Source organism: Eriocheir sinensis, unplaced genomic scaffold (genome assembly GCF_024679095.1).
Source record: "Eriocheir sinensis breed Jianghai 21 unplaced genomic scaffold, ASM2467909v1 Scaffold523, whole genome shotgun sequence".
Taxonomy (NCBI): domain Eukaryota; kingdom Metazoa; phylum Arthropoda; class Malacostraca; order Decapoda; family Varunidae; genus Eriocheir; species Eriocheir sinensis.
Genome location: NW_026111858.1, coordinates 211,432 through 229,467, shown reverse-complemented (window position 1 = coordinate 229,467; position 18,036 = coordinate 211,432). Strand labels below are relative to the sequence as shown.

The following is an 18,036-nucleotide window of genomic DNA, read 5'->3' as shown; positions in this document are numbered from 1 at the left end:
TGACTAATTGCTTTCCTTCCCTCTCCTATCATATTTACAATTCTTGTCTCCATATCTCCACTCGGTATTTGCCTCTGATTGGGGTCACTATTAATTAACTGTGCTGCTATGTTCGTCTTCTGTTTGTCCATATTCTGGGTCCCAACAACCCTACACGTATTCCCGACCGTCTTGGAGACAGGCCCAACATTCTAGACCTCTTCCTTACCTCAAACACTTCTGCTTATTCTATCAAACTGTTCTCTCCGTTGGGCTCCTCCGATCACAATCTTATTTCTGCATCCTGTCCTATCGCTCCTGTACACCCTCTGGACCCACCGAAGAGGCGATGCTTCTGGCATTTTGCTTCAGCTCGGTGGGACGACCTGAGGATGTACTTTTCCGATTTCCCGTGGAATGATTATTGCTTCCAGGATAGAGACCCCTCTGTGTGTGCTCAGCGCATCACAGAGGTAATTTTCTCTGGAATGGAGGCATACATTCTACGTTCTTTCTCTACTCCTCACGCTAAAAAGCCTTGGTTTAATCACGCTTGTTCTCGTGCTGTCAATGATAGAGAGGCAGCTCATAAAAGGTACCAGAGCCTTCAAACTAATGCTAATTATGATCTTTACATTTCTGCCCGGAATCGTGCCAAATCTCTTCTCCGACTAACCAAAAATTCTTTCATTAATTAATCATCTTTCCCTCCACTCCTCAGTCCTGACGGCAACACTGCCGTCTCATCTATCTCTAATGCTGAACTCTTCTCTCAGACTTTTTCTAAAAACTCCACTCTGGACGATTCTGGGCATATTCCTCCTACTCATCCCCCCTCTGACTCTTTTATGCATGTCATAAAGATTCTTCAAAATTATGTTTTCTACGCCCTCTCTGGCCTCAATCCTCAGAAGGTTTATGGACCTGATGTAGTGCCTCCCATTGTCCTTAAAAACTGTGCCTCCGTGCTGTCACCCTGCCTGGTCAAACTCTTTCGCCTCTGCCTGTCAACATCTACCTTTCCTTCCTGCTGGAAGTATGCCTCCATACAGCCTGTGCCTAAGAAGGGTGACCGTTCCAATCCCTCAAACTACCGTCCTATAGCTTTACTTTCTTGTCTATCTAAATCTTTTGAATCAATCCTTAACCGGAAGATTCAAAAGCACCTTTCCACTTCTGACCTTCTATCTGATCACCAGTATGGGTTCCGCAAGGGGCATTCTACTGGTGATCTCCTTGCCTTCCTAACTGACTCTTGGTCATCCTCTCTTAATCGTTTCGGTGAAACCATTGCTATAGCGCTGGACATATCAAAAGTTTTTGATAGAGTCTGGCACAAATCTTTGCTTTCCAAACTACCCTCCTACGGTTTCTATCCTTCTCTCTGTACCTTTATCTCCAGTTTCCTTTCTGACCGTTCTATTTCTGCTGTGGTAGATGGTCACTGTTCTTCCCCTAAACCTATTAACAGTGGTGTCCCACAGGGTTCTGTCCTATCTCCCACTCTCTTTCTGTTGTTCATTGCTGATCTTCTTTCCAAAACGAACTGTCCTATCCATTCCTACGCCGATGATTCCACTCTGCATTACTCAACTTCTTTTAATAGAAGACCCACCCTACAGGAACTTAACGACTCAAGGCTGGAGGCAACAGAACGCTTAGCCTCAGACCTTACTATTATTTCCGATTGGAGCAAGAGGAACCTGGTGTCCTTCAACGCCTCAAAAACACAGTTTCTCCACCTATCCACTCGACACAATCTTCCAAACAACTATCCCCTATTCTTTGACAACACCCAGCTATCACCTTCCTCAACACTAAACATCCTCGGTCTATCCTTAACTCAAAATCTCAATTGGAAACTTCATATCTCATCTCTTACTAAATCAGCTTCCTCGAGGCTGGGCGTTCTGTACCGTCTCCGCCAGTTCTTCTCCCCCGCACAGTTGCTGTCCATTTACTGGGGCCTTGTACGCCCTCGTATGGAGTATGCATCTCATGTGTGTGTGTGGGGAGGTCCACTCACACAGCTCTCCTTGACAGAGTGGAGTCAAAGGCTCTTCGTCTCATTAGCTCTCCTCCTCCTACTGATAGTCTTCTACCTCTCAAATTCTGCCGCCATGTTGCCTCTGTTTCTATCTTCTATCGATATTTTCATGCTGACTGCTCTTCTGAACTTGCTAACTGCATGCCTCCCCTCCTCCCGCGGCCCCGCTGCACACGACTTTCTACTCATGCTCATCCCTATACTGTCCAAACCCCTTATGCAAGAGTCAACCAGCATCTTCACTCTTTCATCCCTCACGCTGGTAAACTCTGGAACAATCTTCCTTCATCTGTTTTTCCTCCTGCCTACAACTTGAACTCTTTCAAGAGGAGGGTATCAAGACACCTCTCCTCCCGAAATTGACCTCTGTTTTTGGACACTCCTTTGACCTCTGTTCGGGACAGTGAGTAGGGGGTCTTTTTTTCTTTTTTTTCTTTATGCCCTTGAACTGTCTCCTTAGCTGTAAAAAAAAAAAAAAAAAAAAAAACTGATAGCATAGTTCACTGGGCAATTTTAAAGACCCAGCCGGTATCATATTGGGTTTATGTACTTCTAAGGCTCTTAGTGTCCGTCATAATCCGTGAACGTCAACTCCGACTATAAAGACATGTGGGTTGCTTGAACTTGCTTCTGTAACAGATGATCTCGAGTGGAGGAGGCCAAGGGGACGCCCATTGAGATTATAAATTGAGAAAGTCGATGGATCCTGCCATAAGAGGACCATAATTTAAAAAAGTTGGTGACGGAGGGTGGGTGAGGCAAACAGTTCTATAGTTTGTCACTATATACTTATTTATTTATTTGTTAAAGATACTATTTCATCCACTAACATTCCACGAATTGCAAATTCTATATGAAGATCTGTTCCAACTGTTTTCGTTTTACTATTCATCACGTTCATATACTTGGTCAATTCTTAATTTATGCCTCCTCCCTACATGCAGATTAATAAACCTTGGAGGGGTTGTGAATGGTCGGCCTGAATTTTTTTATTTTTTTATTTTTGCTTATAAAATTATGTATTTTTTTCAAATTTTTGGTATATGAATGAATCGGTTGAAAAAATAATAAAGTGGTATGCAACATGCAATGCAATGCATTGGAACGTCCTGCAATGAGTTTCCGCGCGGCGGTAAAGGCTGCAATCCATGTTTTCACCCGATTTTAATTTTATGAATTTTTTTCTTGGTCTGTCATGAAACTCTAAGGTTCTCTCGCACCACTAGCTAAGAAAATGGGAAATTCTAACAGTAACTAATATTTTTTCGTATTTATCCGTGAAAATAGATATATATCATTTGTTTTCATGGAGCCAACAAAATACTCTATATATCCGCATCAGATGTATTTTGCATTATATTTTATTGATTTTGCACATTAGAACACTGTTTTTTTTACTTTGAAATATGGCGAAATATGATAAAATTCAAATACCTGGATCTGTGACCCACTACAAAACACCTAACCTTGTTTTTTTTGTTTTTTTACAGAAAAGGAGACAGTTCAAGGGCGTGAAAAAAAAGAAGTAAACAATAATGAAAAAAAAGCCCGCTACTTACTGCTCCCGAATAGAGTACATAGGAGTGGCCAAAAAGCAGAGCTGGGCGCGTTACTGGATATCGGGTAGTCCGGTACTGCTCCTCCGCACCTCGAAACACATATAGTCCGTACCTGTACTTCCGCGCCTAAAATTTTTTCACTCGTTCCGGTACCGCACCTCCGCACCTCCGGTACCGTACCCAAAACTATTAAAGCGCGCCTGAAAAATCTAGTCCGTACCTTAAAAAAAAGAAATACAAGGCAATACTGCAGCAGCATTATTATTATCATTATTATTATTATTATTATTATTATTATTATTATTATTATTATTACCATTATTTTTGTTATCATTATTGTCATTTTAACGCATAGAATCTCCACCACCTGAAGTAAAGTAACTACTTTTACACTCATCATAATTATCATACCTCAGCACTTCCTTTAAGACGGACGACAAACGGTATATTTTGAACGGGCCCTGGGCGTAAATCTGAATGAGTGACGTCACTCAAGTGGCGGGAAAACATGCCCTGCAGCACAGACCGCGTAAACGACCGGAAGTATTACTGCAGAGCGCGGACTGTTTGTCGTTTTTTTTTTATCCTGAAAACCTCAGGTTCGGAGGTACGACTTAAAATACTGCCGTTCCGCACCTGTTACTTCCGCACTTTTGAAAAACTTTCCCTTCACCTCCGCACCTCGTTTAAAGGTCCGTCCGCAGGTCCGGAGGAGCGGAGGTGCGGACAGAGGTAGAAGTGCCCAGCTCTGCCAAAAGAGAGGTCAATCTCGGGAGGAGAGGTGTCCTGATACCCTCTTCTTGAAAGAGTTCAAGTCGTAGGCAGGAGGAAATACAGATGAATGAAGATTGTTCCAAAGTTTACCAGCGTGAGGGATGAAAGAGTGAAAATGCTGGTTAACTCTTGCAAATGGGGTTTGGACAGCAAAGGGATGAGCTTGATTAGAAAGTTGTGTAAGGCGAGGCCGCGGGAGGGGGCTAGGCATGCAGTTAGCAAGTTCAAAAGAGCAGTCAGCGTGAAAATATCGATAGAAGATAGATAGAGAGGCAGCATCGCGACGGAATTTAAGAGGTAGAATACTATCAGTAAGAGGAGGAGAGCTGATGAGACGAAGAGCCTTAGACTCCACTCTGTCCAATAGAGCTGTGTGAGTGGAGCCCCCCCACACGTGAGAGTCATACTCCATACGAGGGAGGACAAAGCCCTGTATATGGATAGCAGCTGTGCGGGGGAGAAGAATTGGCGGAGAAGATACAGAACGCCCAACCTCGAGGAAGCTGATTTAGTGAGAGAGGAGATGTGAAGTTTCCAGTTAAGATATTGAGTTAAGGATAGACCGAGGATATTTATTGTTGAAGAAGGTGACAGCTGAGTGTTGTCGAAGAATAGGGGATAGGTGTTTGGAAGATTGTGTCGAGTTGATAGGTGGAGAAATTGAGTTTTTGAGGTATTGAAGGACACAAGGTTCCCTCTACCCAAATCGAAAATGACAGCAAGGTCTGAAGTAAACAAAGCAACCTGTGTATACAACCAATAAAAGTAATTAAGGGAAACCATGTCCTCTTTTTTCTTCATATCCTGATGTATATATCCTGTGGATTTCAAGTCCCTAGTTGGAATAGTTTAAATACACAAAATATTTGCCTTTAAAAATATATCTCCTCCTTTGCACTTCTTGTTATACACATATCTCCTACTGCTGCTTATTAAAGTATGTGTAAGGAATAGGGTATGGTACCAAAACAATTGTTTAAAGTTGATTTTGATTTTTGAAAAAAAAAAAAAAAATCATGGAACTTAATAAAAAGTGTGTTAATTCCCTATCCTTCCTGATTAAAATGCTTTTTTTGAATGAAAGAGATCGGGCCATAAATAAGGGAGAAGTTACACTTAGAACATACGGAATTTAACATGAGATTCGAGATTTTACAACCCTCCCCTTAATTCCAACTTCTCGCCTGACTTCTATGTTCCTTTCCTTTTGATCAGCACGTCAGTGTGTTCCTCCCTCATCCCTTCCCACCCCAATATTCACGCCAGCCCGACACTTTCCTGCGTTGTTTTACTCCTCCGGAGCCCCTCATAATATATGTTCAGAGTCAGCCAGCAAGTAGATTTGCAGGGAGCAGGCCCGCAGACCTGGGTTTTTTTCCTCTGCTGCTCGCCGCATGTGTGCGTTGCATGAGTGTTTCACTATGGGGTGTCGTTAACTAAGTTATGCCTTGCAGGGAATCAAGGACATTTTCTGTGCATTGCAGGAATTTCTCCACCTATCAACTCGACACAATCTTTCAAACACCTATCCTTTATTTTTCGACAACACTCAGCTGTCACCTTCTTCAACACTAAACATCCCCGGTCTATCTTTAACTCAAAATCTTAATTGGAACTTCACATCTCCTCTCTCACTAAATCAGCTTCCTCGAGGTTGTGCGTTCTGCATCGTCTCCGCCAGTTCTTCTCCCCCGCACAGTTGCTATCCGTATACAGGGGCCTAGTCCGCCCTCGTATGGAGTATGCCTGTCACGTGTTGGGAGGGCTCCACTCACACAGCTCTCTTGGACAGAGTGGAGTCTAGGGCTCTTCGTCTCATCAGCTCTCCTCCTCTTACTGATAGTCTTCTACCTCTTAAATTCCGCCGCCATGTTGCCTCTCTTTCTATCTTCTATCGTTATTTTCACGCTGACTGCTCTTCTGAACTTGCTAACTGCATGCCTCCCCCCTCCCGCGGCCACGCTGCACACGACTTTCTACTAAAGCTCATCCCTTTATTGTCCAAATCCCTTACACACGAGTTAACCAGCATCTTCACTCTTTCATCCCTCACGCTGGTAAACTCTGGAACTATCTTCCTTCATTTGTATTTTTTCCTGCCTACGACTTGAACTCTTTCAAGATGAGGGTATCGGGACACCTCTCCTCCCGAAATTGACCCCTCTTTCGGCAACCTCTTTGGATTCTTTTTAGGGGCAGCGAGTAGCGGGCTTTTTTTTTTTTGTCTCCTTTTTTTGTGCCCTTGAGCTGTCTCCTTTGTTGTAAAAAAAAAAAAAAAAAAAAAAGAATACATGGACAAGGCTTACATCATTGTTGGTGCTGCTGTTGTTGTTATAACCAGGGCCGGATTGTCACTGGACACTGATCTGGGCCCTGGCCACAAAAGAGGCGCTGTCCCCCACCACACCTTTAATTAATGTCAGGCCCCGAAGAAGTAGCGTAAATAACTGAAGCTCTTAAGTTATGTTCAGGAACAGCAGACAAAAACTTGCCAGACAGCACATATTACACAAATTCATCATAAATATTGTATAGGGATAGCTTGTTGACTATTACTAAAATGTTGAAATGCGTGGGGTGCAGCCATTAAAAATATTAATAGAACTGTGTAAATCAATCATATTTCCACAATGATATTATGGCACATATAACATACACATTTTTAGGCTCTTCCCCATACAACGTGCATCAGTCACAGGGTCGGTGACAGTTGTAAGAGGCCTCAACCACTGATACATAAAGACGCATTGCCCTGCAATCGTGCATCAGCCAAAGAAATTAAATTAACACTGAATTACTGTTAATGAATTACTATTTGATATAAGGTATAAAGTTTAGTTATAATGACCTTTTCGTTTGGAATATATGGTAGTTGACAAGTTGCTTTAATAATCACACCTGAATAGTATTAGAAAATATAAAGTTTCATTAGGTTTGTGAGGAGATCCACAACAACCTGCGCTGATCGGGAGGCCGTGATGGATTCTTTGGGAAGATGATCCGTGCGGAGCAAACCCACTGCAAAGTTTTCAATCCCACAGGAATGCCTCGTTTTGCCTGTAATGGAAGACAGCAGCGTTGTCAGTAAAAACTGCTAAAAGCACCACAATAACAGCTTAAAAAAAAGGGTGATTAACATGTTTACTACAACCATTCGTACTTGTCATAAACAATTTCTGATATTTTCAGACTCCCCTAACGTTGACAAAATAAAAGTTGCCCTGAAAGCTCTTGCATCTTTTTTTCCATCAACTTCTGCAATATTCCCAGTCTATGCTCTAGTTTCCATTCTATGGAACACCATCTGTCCTTTTCTAAGCCTCATCTTTTCCTGAAACACGGGTTTCTGAGGCAATTGATTGTAATCTTTACGCCATTCTCTCCTCCCATCTCTATCCTAAATTTCAATTCAAAGCTGGATGCAGTGTCTAAGTAAAATTTATAACATGCTTTGTGCCCATAACCTTGATTCTTCAGCTTGAGAGGTTGAGTGTTTAGCGTGCCGGCGCCGCATCCAGGAGGTCATGGGTTTGTATCCCGCCCGCCGCCACAAGCTGGGATTTTTCAGTTATACACAAGTACCATATGACTTCCCACTGTACTGAATATTACCAATCGACCCAGACGCATATTCCCGAGTTCTAGAGGACTCTTATGGTTCGGCACAGGTATAAGTAGGACCAATCATCGCTCGCGGTGAGTGCGTGGGTGCTGTTTTTTTTTTTTTTTTGGCCAGGTCTGAATTGATGGGTAACTATGCCAATATGCGCATGACTTTTATTTTACTCTCATATTTAGTATTTTCAAGATTTGATACTATACCGACTATTTTTGAGATGCAGAATTGGAAATGGAGAGAAGCCCCGCTCCTCTCCTTCTTTTTACCCTTGTCTTCTAAGAAGGAGAAGAACCTAATGCCCTCACTCTTCCTCCGTCTCCCCCTCCTGCTCTTCCATTTCCTCCTTCTCTTCCACCTCCCTGTGTGTGTGTGCTGTGACGAAATATATATATATATATAGATATATATATATATATATATATATATAGATATATATATATATATATATATATATATATATATATATATATATAGTCGGAGTAGGTATGAAGACACCTACCGAAACGGGAGCAAGCCACTCCAGGTAAGGTATATGTGGGAAGCGTGGAGGGTGCTGAAGCCCTCCAAAGACCCTTCCCATGTCCTCACTTTCCGTTTCCCTATTGTCTCATCAACACCAGAGAGTAGTTCAGCATGCTCTCTAAAGACAGATCATCTCTCTTTCCACACCACACTATATTCACACAGCATACACACCTTCTCCCAAAATTTTAAATTCAAAATAGCTTTTAATCGCAATGCCTCGGAGTCCCCCCCTGGGGGGGGGCACAAATTCCCCCAGGGAGGACTCCTCTTTTGGCTGCCAACTTGAGAGGCGTCTTCATAACTCCTCGAACCTCTTTCTTATCAATTTCTGCAACATTCGCGGTCTTCCTTCTAATTTTCATTCTGTGGAACACCATCTCTCCTCCTCTAAACCTCACCTTCTCTTTTTCACCGAAACACAGGTTTCTGAGGCTACTCGTACTGACAGCAATATCTACTGTGTTACCTCCAACTATCTCTATCCTAAATTTTAATCCAAAGCTGCATGTTGCGCCTACGTGCGCAACGACATTACTTGCTCTCGTCACCAAGACCTTGACTCGTCAGAATTTTCCACCATCTGGCTAAGACTTCATTGTCATTCTATTACTAAATAAATCTGCGCTGCTTATCTCTCCCCTAACACTACTAACTATGTGAAATTCTTTGACTACTTGAACTCCAAAGTGGAGCACATCTTGACCCACTCTCCCTTCGCTGAAATCTCCATCTTGGGAAATTTCATTGTTCACCACCAGCTTTGGCTTTCATCCTCTTTCACTGACCAGCCTGGTGAACAAGCCTACAACTTTGCTCTCCTCAACGATCTACAGCAATTGGTTCAGCACCCTACATGTATTCGCGACCGTCTTAGAGACAGGCCCAACATACTAGACCTCTTCCTTACTTCTAATCCTTCTGCTTACTCTGTCAAACTGTTCTCTCCGTCGGGCTCCTCCGATCACAACCTTATTTCTGTATTCTCTCCTATCGCTCCTGTACACCCTCTGGGCCCACCGAAGAGGTAATGCATCTGGTATTTTGCTTCAGCTCGGTGGAACGACCTGAGGATGTACTTTTCCGATTTCCCGTGGAATGATTACTGCTTTCAGGAGAGAGACCCCTCTGTGTGTGCCCAGCGCATCACAGAGGTCTCTGGAATGGAGGCATACATTCCACGTACTTTTTCTATTGCTCATGCTAAAAATACTTGGTGTAATCACGCTTGTTCTCGTGCTGTCAAAGATAGAGAGGTAGTTCACAAAAAGTACCAGAGCTTTCGCACTCCTGCTAACCATGATCTTTATATTTCTGCCCGGAATCGTGCCATATATATTCTTCGACTTACCAAAACTCTTTCATATATAGGACATGTCAAAACCTTGCTTTTTCTAATAATTTTTCACGTGACTTGGCACATAGCCGAAAACATCTCCAATTTCACTTCTTCATCTTTCCATCCTCTCCTTCACCCTGACGGCAGCACCCCCATCTCATCCATCTCTAAGTCTGAACTCTTCTCTCAAACTTTCTGTAACAATTCAACTCTGGACGACTCTGGGCATATTCCTCCCACTCATCCCCCTCTGACTCCTTTAAGCCTGTTATTAGATTCTTAAAAGATGTTTTCTATGCCCTCTCTGGCCTCAACTCTCAGAAGGCTTATGGACTTGATGGAGGGCTTCCTATTGTCCATAAAAACTGTGCCTCCGTGCTGACACCCTGCCTGGTCAAACTCTTTCGCCTCTGCCTGTCAACATCTACCTTTCCTTCCTGCTGGAAGTACGCCTTCGTACAGCCTGTGCCTAAGAAGGGTGATCGCTCATATCCTTCAAACTACCGCCCTATAGCTTTACTTTCCTGTCTATCTAAAGCTTTTGAATCAATCCTTAACCGGAAGATTCAAAAGCACCTTTCCACTTCTGACCTTCTATTTGATTGCCAGTATGGGTTCCGCAAGGGGCGTTCTACTGGCGATCTTCTTGCTCTCTCAACTGATTCTTGGTCATCCTGTCTTAGCCGTTTCGGTGAAACTTTCGCAGTTGCGGTAGACAAATCGAAAGCTTTCGATAGAGTCTGGTACAAGTCTTTGCTTCTTAAACTGCCCTCATACGGTTTCGATCCTTCTCTCTGTCCCTTTATCACCAGCTTCCTTTCCGGCCGTTCTATCTCCGCTGTGGTAGATGTTCATTGTTCTTCCCCTAAACCTATCAACAGTGGTGTTCCACAGGGCTCTGTCCTATCACCCACTCTCTTCCTGTTATTCATTAATGATCTTCTTTTCATAACAAACTCCCCTATCCACTCATACGCTGACGACTCCACTCTGCATTATTCAACTTCTTTCAACAGAAGACCCTCTCAACAGGAATTACATAACTCCAGACTGGAGGTTACAGAACGCTTAACCTCAGACCTTGCTATCATTTCCGATTGGGGTAAAAGGAACCTTGTGTCCTTTAATGCCTCAAAAACCTAATTTCTCCACCTATCAACTCGATCCAATCTTTCAAACACCTATCCCATATTCTTTGATAACACCCAGTTGTCACGTTCTTCAATACTAGATATCTTTGGTCTATCATTAGCTCAAAATCTCAACCCGCAAACTTCACACCTCCTCTCTCACTAAATCAGCTTCCTCGAGGTTGAGCGTTCTGTATTGTCTCCGCCAGTTTTTCTCCCCCGCTTAGATGCTTTCCATTTACAGGAGCCTTGTTCGCCCTCGTATGGTGTATGCATCTCACGTGTGGTGGGGCTCCACTCACACAGCTCTTCTGGACAGAGTGGAGTCTAAGGTTCTTCGTCTCATCAGCTCTCCTTCACTTACTGATAGTCTTCTACCTCTTAAAATCCGGCGCCATGTTGCCTCTCTTTCTATCTTCTGTCGATATTTTTACGCTGACTGCTCTTCTGAACTTGGTAACTGCATGCCTTCCCACCTCTCGCGGCCCCGCTGCACCCGACTTTCTACTCATGCTCATCCCATTACTATCCAAACCCCTTACGCAGGAGTTAACCAGCATCTTCACTCTTTCTTCCCTTACACTGGTAAACTCTGGACCAGCCTTCGTTCGTCTGTATTTCCTCCTGCCTATGACTTGCCCTCTTTCATGAAGAGTGTATCACGATACCTCTCCACCCGAAATTGACCTCTATTTTGGCCACTGTATAATATTTTATGTTGTGGGAGCGGCAAGTGGCGGGCTTTTTTTTTAATACACTGTTTTTGTTTCCCTTGAGCCGGCTTTTTTGTTGTGTGTGTGTGTGTGTGTGTGTGTTTATATATATATATATATATATATATATATATATATATATATATATATATATATATATATATATATATATATATATATATATATATAATATATATATATATATATATATATATATATATATATATATATATATATATACGCACACACACACACACACACACACACACACACACACACACAGTAAACCCCGCTTACGTCGGACCCGAATAGCCGGATATCGGATAAGTCGGACACTTTCATGATCTTTTTTTTTTTTTTTTTTTTTTACGTTCTATCCCGAGTGCACCGCCAGGAATTTTTTGCCCTTTGAATGAGTAATTTTAGGCCACTCGCCTTATATACTGGATAAAATACCCCTGAGCTGCGTTTGGGAGAGTTCTCAAACGCGTGATGCCGCTGCCCGGATTCCCAATCCGGACTGCTCGCTGCAGCTCCGTGCTGTGATGACGTCATCAGCAAATATGGCGGCCCAAATAAACACATATAATTGCTTTCATTGAATTTCACCCTTATGTGCCACAATAACCACTGCAGCTTCCTTTTCATCCTATGTTGGAAGGAGCTCGTCGGCCGGAACAGCTAGTGATACATGTTTAAACGTCGTCAAGATCAGCGGACGCCATTTTGCTGCAAGAACAGCTAGAGAGAGATTTACATAGATTTACATAGAAAATCAGATCACACAGACCCTACGGTCCAGACTTGGTGGTCTGTCCTTAAACCTAAGTGATTTTACATTAATCAGAAGACTCCAAAACGTTGCATTTCTACTCTAGTTGATATTAAGTTGAAGGAAGTGACGGTCGAGCTTATTTTTGAAGGAGTCAATCGTGTTTCACTGGACCACTGATGGTGGAAGCTTATTCCATTCTCGCATTACAACGTTGGTGAAGAAAAATTTGGTGCAGTCTGAATTTACTTGTCTACATCTGAGTTTTACGCCATTGTTCCTCGTGCGCAAAGTGTCATCGATCATAAACAATGTTGATCTGTCTACATTCGTGAAACCATTAAGTATTTTAAAACATTCGATCAGTTTTCCTCGGAGGCGACGTTTCTCAAGAGAGAACATGTTAAGGGTAGAAAGCCTTTCTTCGTAGGATTTGTTGCGCAAGGAAGGGATCATTTTCGTTGCCCGACGCTGAACACCTTCTAATTTAGCAATATCCTTTGCATGGTGGGGAGACTAAAACTGTACCGCATATTCCAAGTGGGGTCTGACTAAACTATTGTAGAGTGGGAGTATTACATCTTTATTCTTGAATAAAAAGTTTATTTTAATGAAGCCCAACATTCTGTTCGCTTTATTTGCTGCATCGATGCATTGCTGTGAGAATTTGAGGTTTGACGCGATTTTGACCCCCAAGTCCTTGACGCATTGAACGCTTTTGAGTTTAACGCCGCGCATTTCGTAATCGAACTTCTTATTCCTCATTCCAACTTGAAGGACCTGGCACTTGTCTACGTTAAAGGCATCTCCATCTATCCGACCAAGCTGAAATTTTGTGCAAATCCTCTTGGAGGCTTTGCCTGTCTTCGTCAGTGAGAACCGAGTTACCAATCTTTGTGTCGTCTGCAAATTTACTAATGCGGTTATTGAGTCCAACATCCACGTCGTTGATGTAAATAATGAAGAGCACTGGGCCAAGAACCGAGCCCTGAGGGACGCCACTAGTGACAGGCGCCCACTCTGAGTTAAATCCGTCAATCACTACTCTTTGTTGTCTGTTGCTGAACCAATTCGCGATCCATTGGTTTACTTGACCGTCAATACCTATTTGCTTTAATTTGTAAAGTAATTTATGATGCGGGACTTTATCAAACGCTTTCTGGAAATCAAGATAGACTACGTCCAGTGATTTGGTTACGTCATAAACAGTGAAGAGGTCGTTATAAAAGGTTAATAGGTTTCATAGGCAGGATCTTTTGTTTCGGAAGCCATGTTGTGAGTCCCCAATTAATGAGTGGCTTTCAAGGTAACTCACAATTTTGTCTCTAATTATGCTCTCAAGTAGCTTACCTACAACCGAAGTTAGACTAATGGGCCTGTAATTACCTGGTACTTTTTTGTCTCCTTTCTTAAAAATCGGTGTCACGTTAGCCTTTTTCCAATCTGAAGGGACGATGCCTTGTCGCAAGGACATTTTGAATACGGTTGTGAGGGAGGAGAGTATTTCGCTCTTTGTTTCTTTCAGCAGAGTTGGATATACTTTGTCAGGTCCAGGACTTTTATTTGTTTTAAGTGATTTTAGGGCTTTAAGGACTTCATCGGGTTTTATTTCAAAGTTAGGCAATGCATGCTCGGGATTTACATTAGTACTGGTGTTGGTGGTAGTGGTGGGAGGACTGTTATTATTAAACACCGAGGAAAAATAATTGTTTAATAGGTTTGCAACGTGTTGGCTGTCAGTCACTAGTGCACCGTCGCTGTTTGTTAAAGGTCCAATTCCACTTCTGATCGCTAGGAGAGAGAGAGAGAGAGAGAGAGAGAGAGAGAGAGAGAGAGAGAGAGAGAGAGAGAGAGAGAGAGAGAGAGAGAGAAAGCAGCGGACGCCATTTTCCTGCCAGTGAAACGCCATTACCATAGCAACGAAGAGTCTTAACTGAGAGGCGTACAAAAGTGTTTGATAGAGACGTCACGCTTTGATATCTCCTGATTGGCTGCTGCCTCCCTCTGGAACACCTCGTCTCCACGGGAAATTAGGACCAATCACAGCGAACGCTCAGCCAGGCCACGTATTGCCAGCTCGTGACGTCATTACTTACCCTTTATTTACACAGTTTTATCAAATATATGTTAATTATTTCGTGAGAACACACATATTTTCAACAGTCGAGATGTTTATACTGATGTTACTGATGTCTGACATGCTATAACACAGAGCTGGAACACATAACTGATAACTGTTACGAGCTAAGTTATCTGGGAACACTGACGGAACATCGTCCCTTGCTCCTCGGGCTGTGTTACTTTATTTTCAACAGCTGATATGTTTCTACTGATGTTATTGATGTCTGACATGTTATAACACAGAGCTGGAACACATAACTGATAACTGTAACGAGCTAAGTTATCTGGGAACAGTGACGGAACATCGTTCCTTGCTCCTCGGGCTATGTTACTTTATTTTCAACAGCTGAGATGTTTCTACTGATGTTATTGATGTCTGACATGCTATAACACAGAGCTGGAACACATAACTGATAACTGTGACGACCTAAGCTATCTGGGAACACTGACGGAACATCGTCGATCCCTTGCTCCTCGGGCTATGTTACTTTATTTTCAACAGTTGAGATGTTTCTACTGATGTTATTGATGTCTGACACATTATAACACAGAGCTGGAACACATAAGTGATAACTGTGACGAGCTATGTTGTCTGTGGGGGCGTGAGCTGGATACAAGGGGAGCGTGATTCCGTCTGCCAAAAATTGCATTTTTGCAAGAAAGACACCCACCCACCCATGTGTGTGTGTGTGGGGCCCACACACACACATGCACATTGCAATAAATAAATAAATATACACATGGCAAGAAATACACACACCGTAGGGGAACGGCTGGCTGTCTCGAGAGAGACCCGCAGCAGACCAAGAGGTGAATTACACACACACACACACACACACACACACACACACACACACACACACACACACACACACACAGTGCAAGAAATAAATACACACACACATTGCAAGAAATTAATAAATACACACACATTGCAAGAAATAAATACACACACACACACACACACACACACACACACACACACACACACACACACACACACACACACACACACACACACACACACACACACACACACACACACACACATACAGTCTGGGGGTCTGCTTATAGCCATTAGGAAAAATGTTAGCTTTCACAGGAGGCACATAAGAACTATCTCTCAATTACAGTAGACAGAGGGAGTGCAAATTTAGGTAAGGAGTTGGTAGTAAGTTGTGGTTACATTCCCCCCTCACACTCAAGATATGGCACTGAAGAGCACTTTGATGAGTTGGACAATTTTTTGATAACTTATATATCAGTGATGACTATATGCTGTACTTTGTGGTGATTTTAATGCTCATACTCTCACTATGTCTGATGTTCCCTCTGGTGCTGGTGATGATGATCGGGACCTGCCGTGGTACCCCACATAAGTGTAACTGTTATGGTATAACTAAGACTTTTATGGCAGGAAACTGGTTGAACTTTGTAAAAATCATCAAGTGTTTATATTTAATGGAAGGATGGGGGAAGACTGTGGTACTGGCAAGCCTACAACTACATACAATACAACTATAGATTACATCTTTGGTTCACCTGAAGTTATGCAGTATGTGGTGGTTTTTAGAGTATTGGGTTATGATCCGCTATTGTCTGATGTACACTGTGGATTACACGGAAGGATGAAATTTATGGGACCAAGTAATGTACCCGCTGGAAGCATGATTGCCCAGGAGGCAGAACAAAGAAGAGCAAGTGAAAGGCCAGGAAAGTGGAATGCTGAGAGAACGGGTGTATATGTGAGGAATATTAGTGAGTGTAAGGTAAATGAGTTGAAAGTTAAGTTGAATAATTTATCCATAGATGATATTAACCAGGAATTAAAGCAAATATTGATTGACCCTACACTTTCAACTTTTCCACAACATAAGAAAAAAGCATATATCAAAAAGAGCAACAATGCCACTGTAAAAGGTTAAGACAAACAATGCTGGAAAGTAAGAAAGGAGTACCATAAAGCTAGACATAGATATCATTAGCACAGGAAAAGTGTAAACTTTAACAGCATGATTGAGGAAAGCCGAAAATACAAAACAAATCTTAAAAGAATAAAAGACAAGAAGATAAACATAATTAAAGAACTTAGGAAATGCAAAAGTGATGACCCTAAAGAATATTGGAAAAGCCTTAATGGTCAGAAAAAGAGCCATCAGATCCCCATTACATTAAATGAATTTACGAGCATTTCAGACAGTTAGCGAGTGATGACAACATTGATAATAATGAAGTAAATATTCTAAATGATCATGATAATATAGATAATGAACTCTCACCATTACTTAATGACCCTATAACCAACGAAGAGGTTGCTAGAAAAAAAAAAAACAGTAAATCCCCAACATCTGACATGATATTAAATGAATACATTAAATGTACTGAACATATTTTGTCCCCCCAATATGTTAAGCTGTTTAATAAGATACTTGATATTGGCGTCATGCCATCTGAGCGGCTGGTTGGGACAATAGTGCCACTTTATAAGAATAAGGGTGACGCTCGGGATGTTAACAACTACTGGGGGATCACTTTGCTTAGTTGTATGGGGAAGCTGCTTACCTCAATACTTAACGAGAAACTTAATGAATACTCAAATACTAAGTTTATCATTAATGAAACAGAAGCAGGTTTTAGGCATGGGTACTCTACACTGGATCATATATTTTTGCTTCAATGTAAAGTTCATTTGTTCAACTGAAGGAAAAGGAAGCTTTTTTGTTTGTTGTGGACTACAAGAAAGCTTTTGATATGGTGTGGCGTGAAGGTTTGTGGTACAAGTTGGTGAAAGAAAAGGTGAATGGGAAAATATTTAATTTAATCAGACAACATCAGGTCTTGTGTCATGCTGAACCAACAGACATCAGACACCTTTGTGTGTAATGTAGGGGTAAGGTAGGGAGAAAATTTGTTGGCATTGCTGTTTGCTTTATATATCAATGATACTGAAAGTAAATTGCTTGATATTAATTGTAATAATGTAGATTTTGGTGATGATTACTTAAACTCGTACCTAAAACTTCTGGTATTAATGTATGCAGATGATACAATTATTGTGTGTGATAGTGAGAAGGGAATGCAACAAGCCTTGACTGTTTTGAATTTGTACTGTACGCAATGGAAACAACAACTTAACTACAACAAAACAAAAATAGTCATGTTTAGTAGGGGAAGAGCCAACATTGATAACTACAAATTTGAATTTGGAAGTGAAAACATTGAAGAAGTGGAAGATTATAAGTATCTTGGTGTGTTATTTAATTACAAAGGAAGGTCCGTAAAGGCGAGCTGGAGCTTAAAGAACAGGCAACACGGGCAATCTATTCACTGATAAGAAAGTGTAGAAAATTTGACTTGCCAGCCGACATGCAAACTGAACTATTTAATACCACGGTGTTGCCCGTACTGACCTATGCTTCAGAGATTTGGGGATTTTACAGAGTTAGAGAGTTAGAGTCTTT

The 18,036-nt window shown here is 41.9% G+C and overlaps 1 protein-coding gene across 1 annotated transcript in view; it reads right to left on the bottom strand.

Moving 5' to 3' along the window:
* Nucleotides 1-6,958: 6,958 nt before the first annotated feature.
* LOC126992931 (uncharacterized) overlaps nt 6,959-18,036 on the bottom strand; it is a 99,929-nt gene continuing 88,851 nt past the window's right edge. Inside the window, exon 6 of the mRNA XM_050851765.1 lies at nt 6,959-7,416. Coding sequence (XP_050707722.1) covers nt 7,389-7,416 — 28 coding nt within the window. The 3' untranslated portion in view covers nt 6,959-7,388. The remainder of the gene's footprint in view (nt 7,417-18,036) is intronic.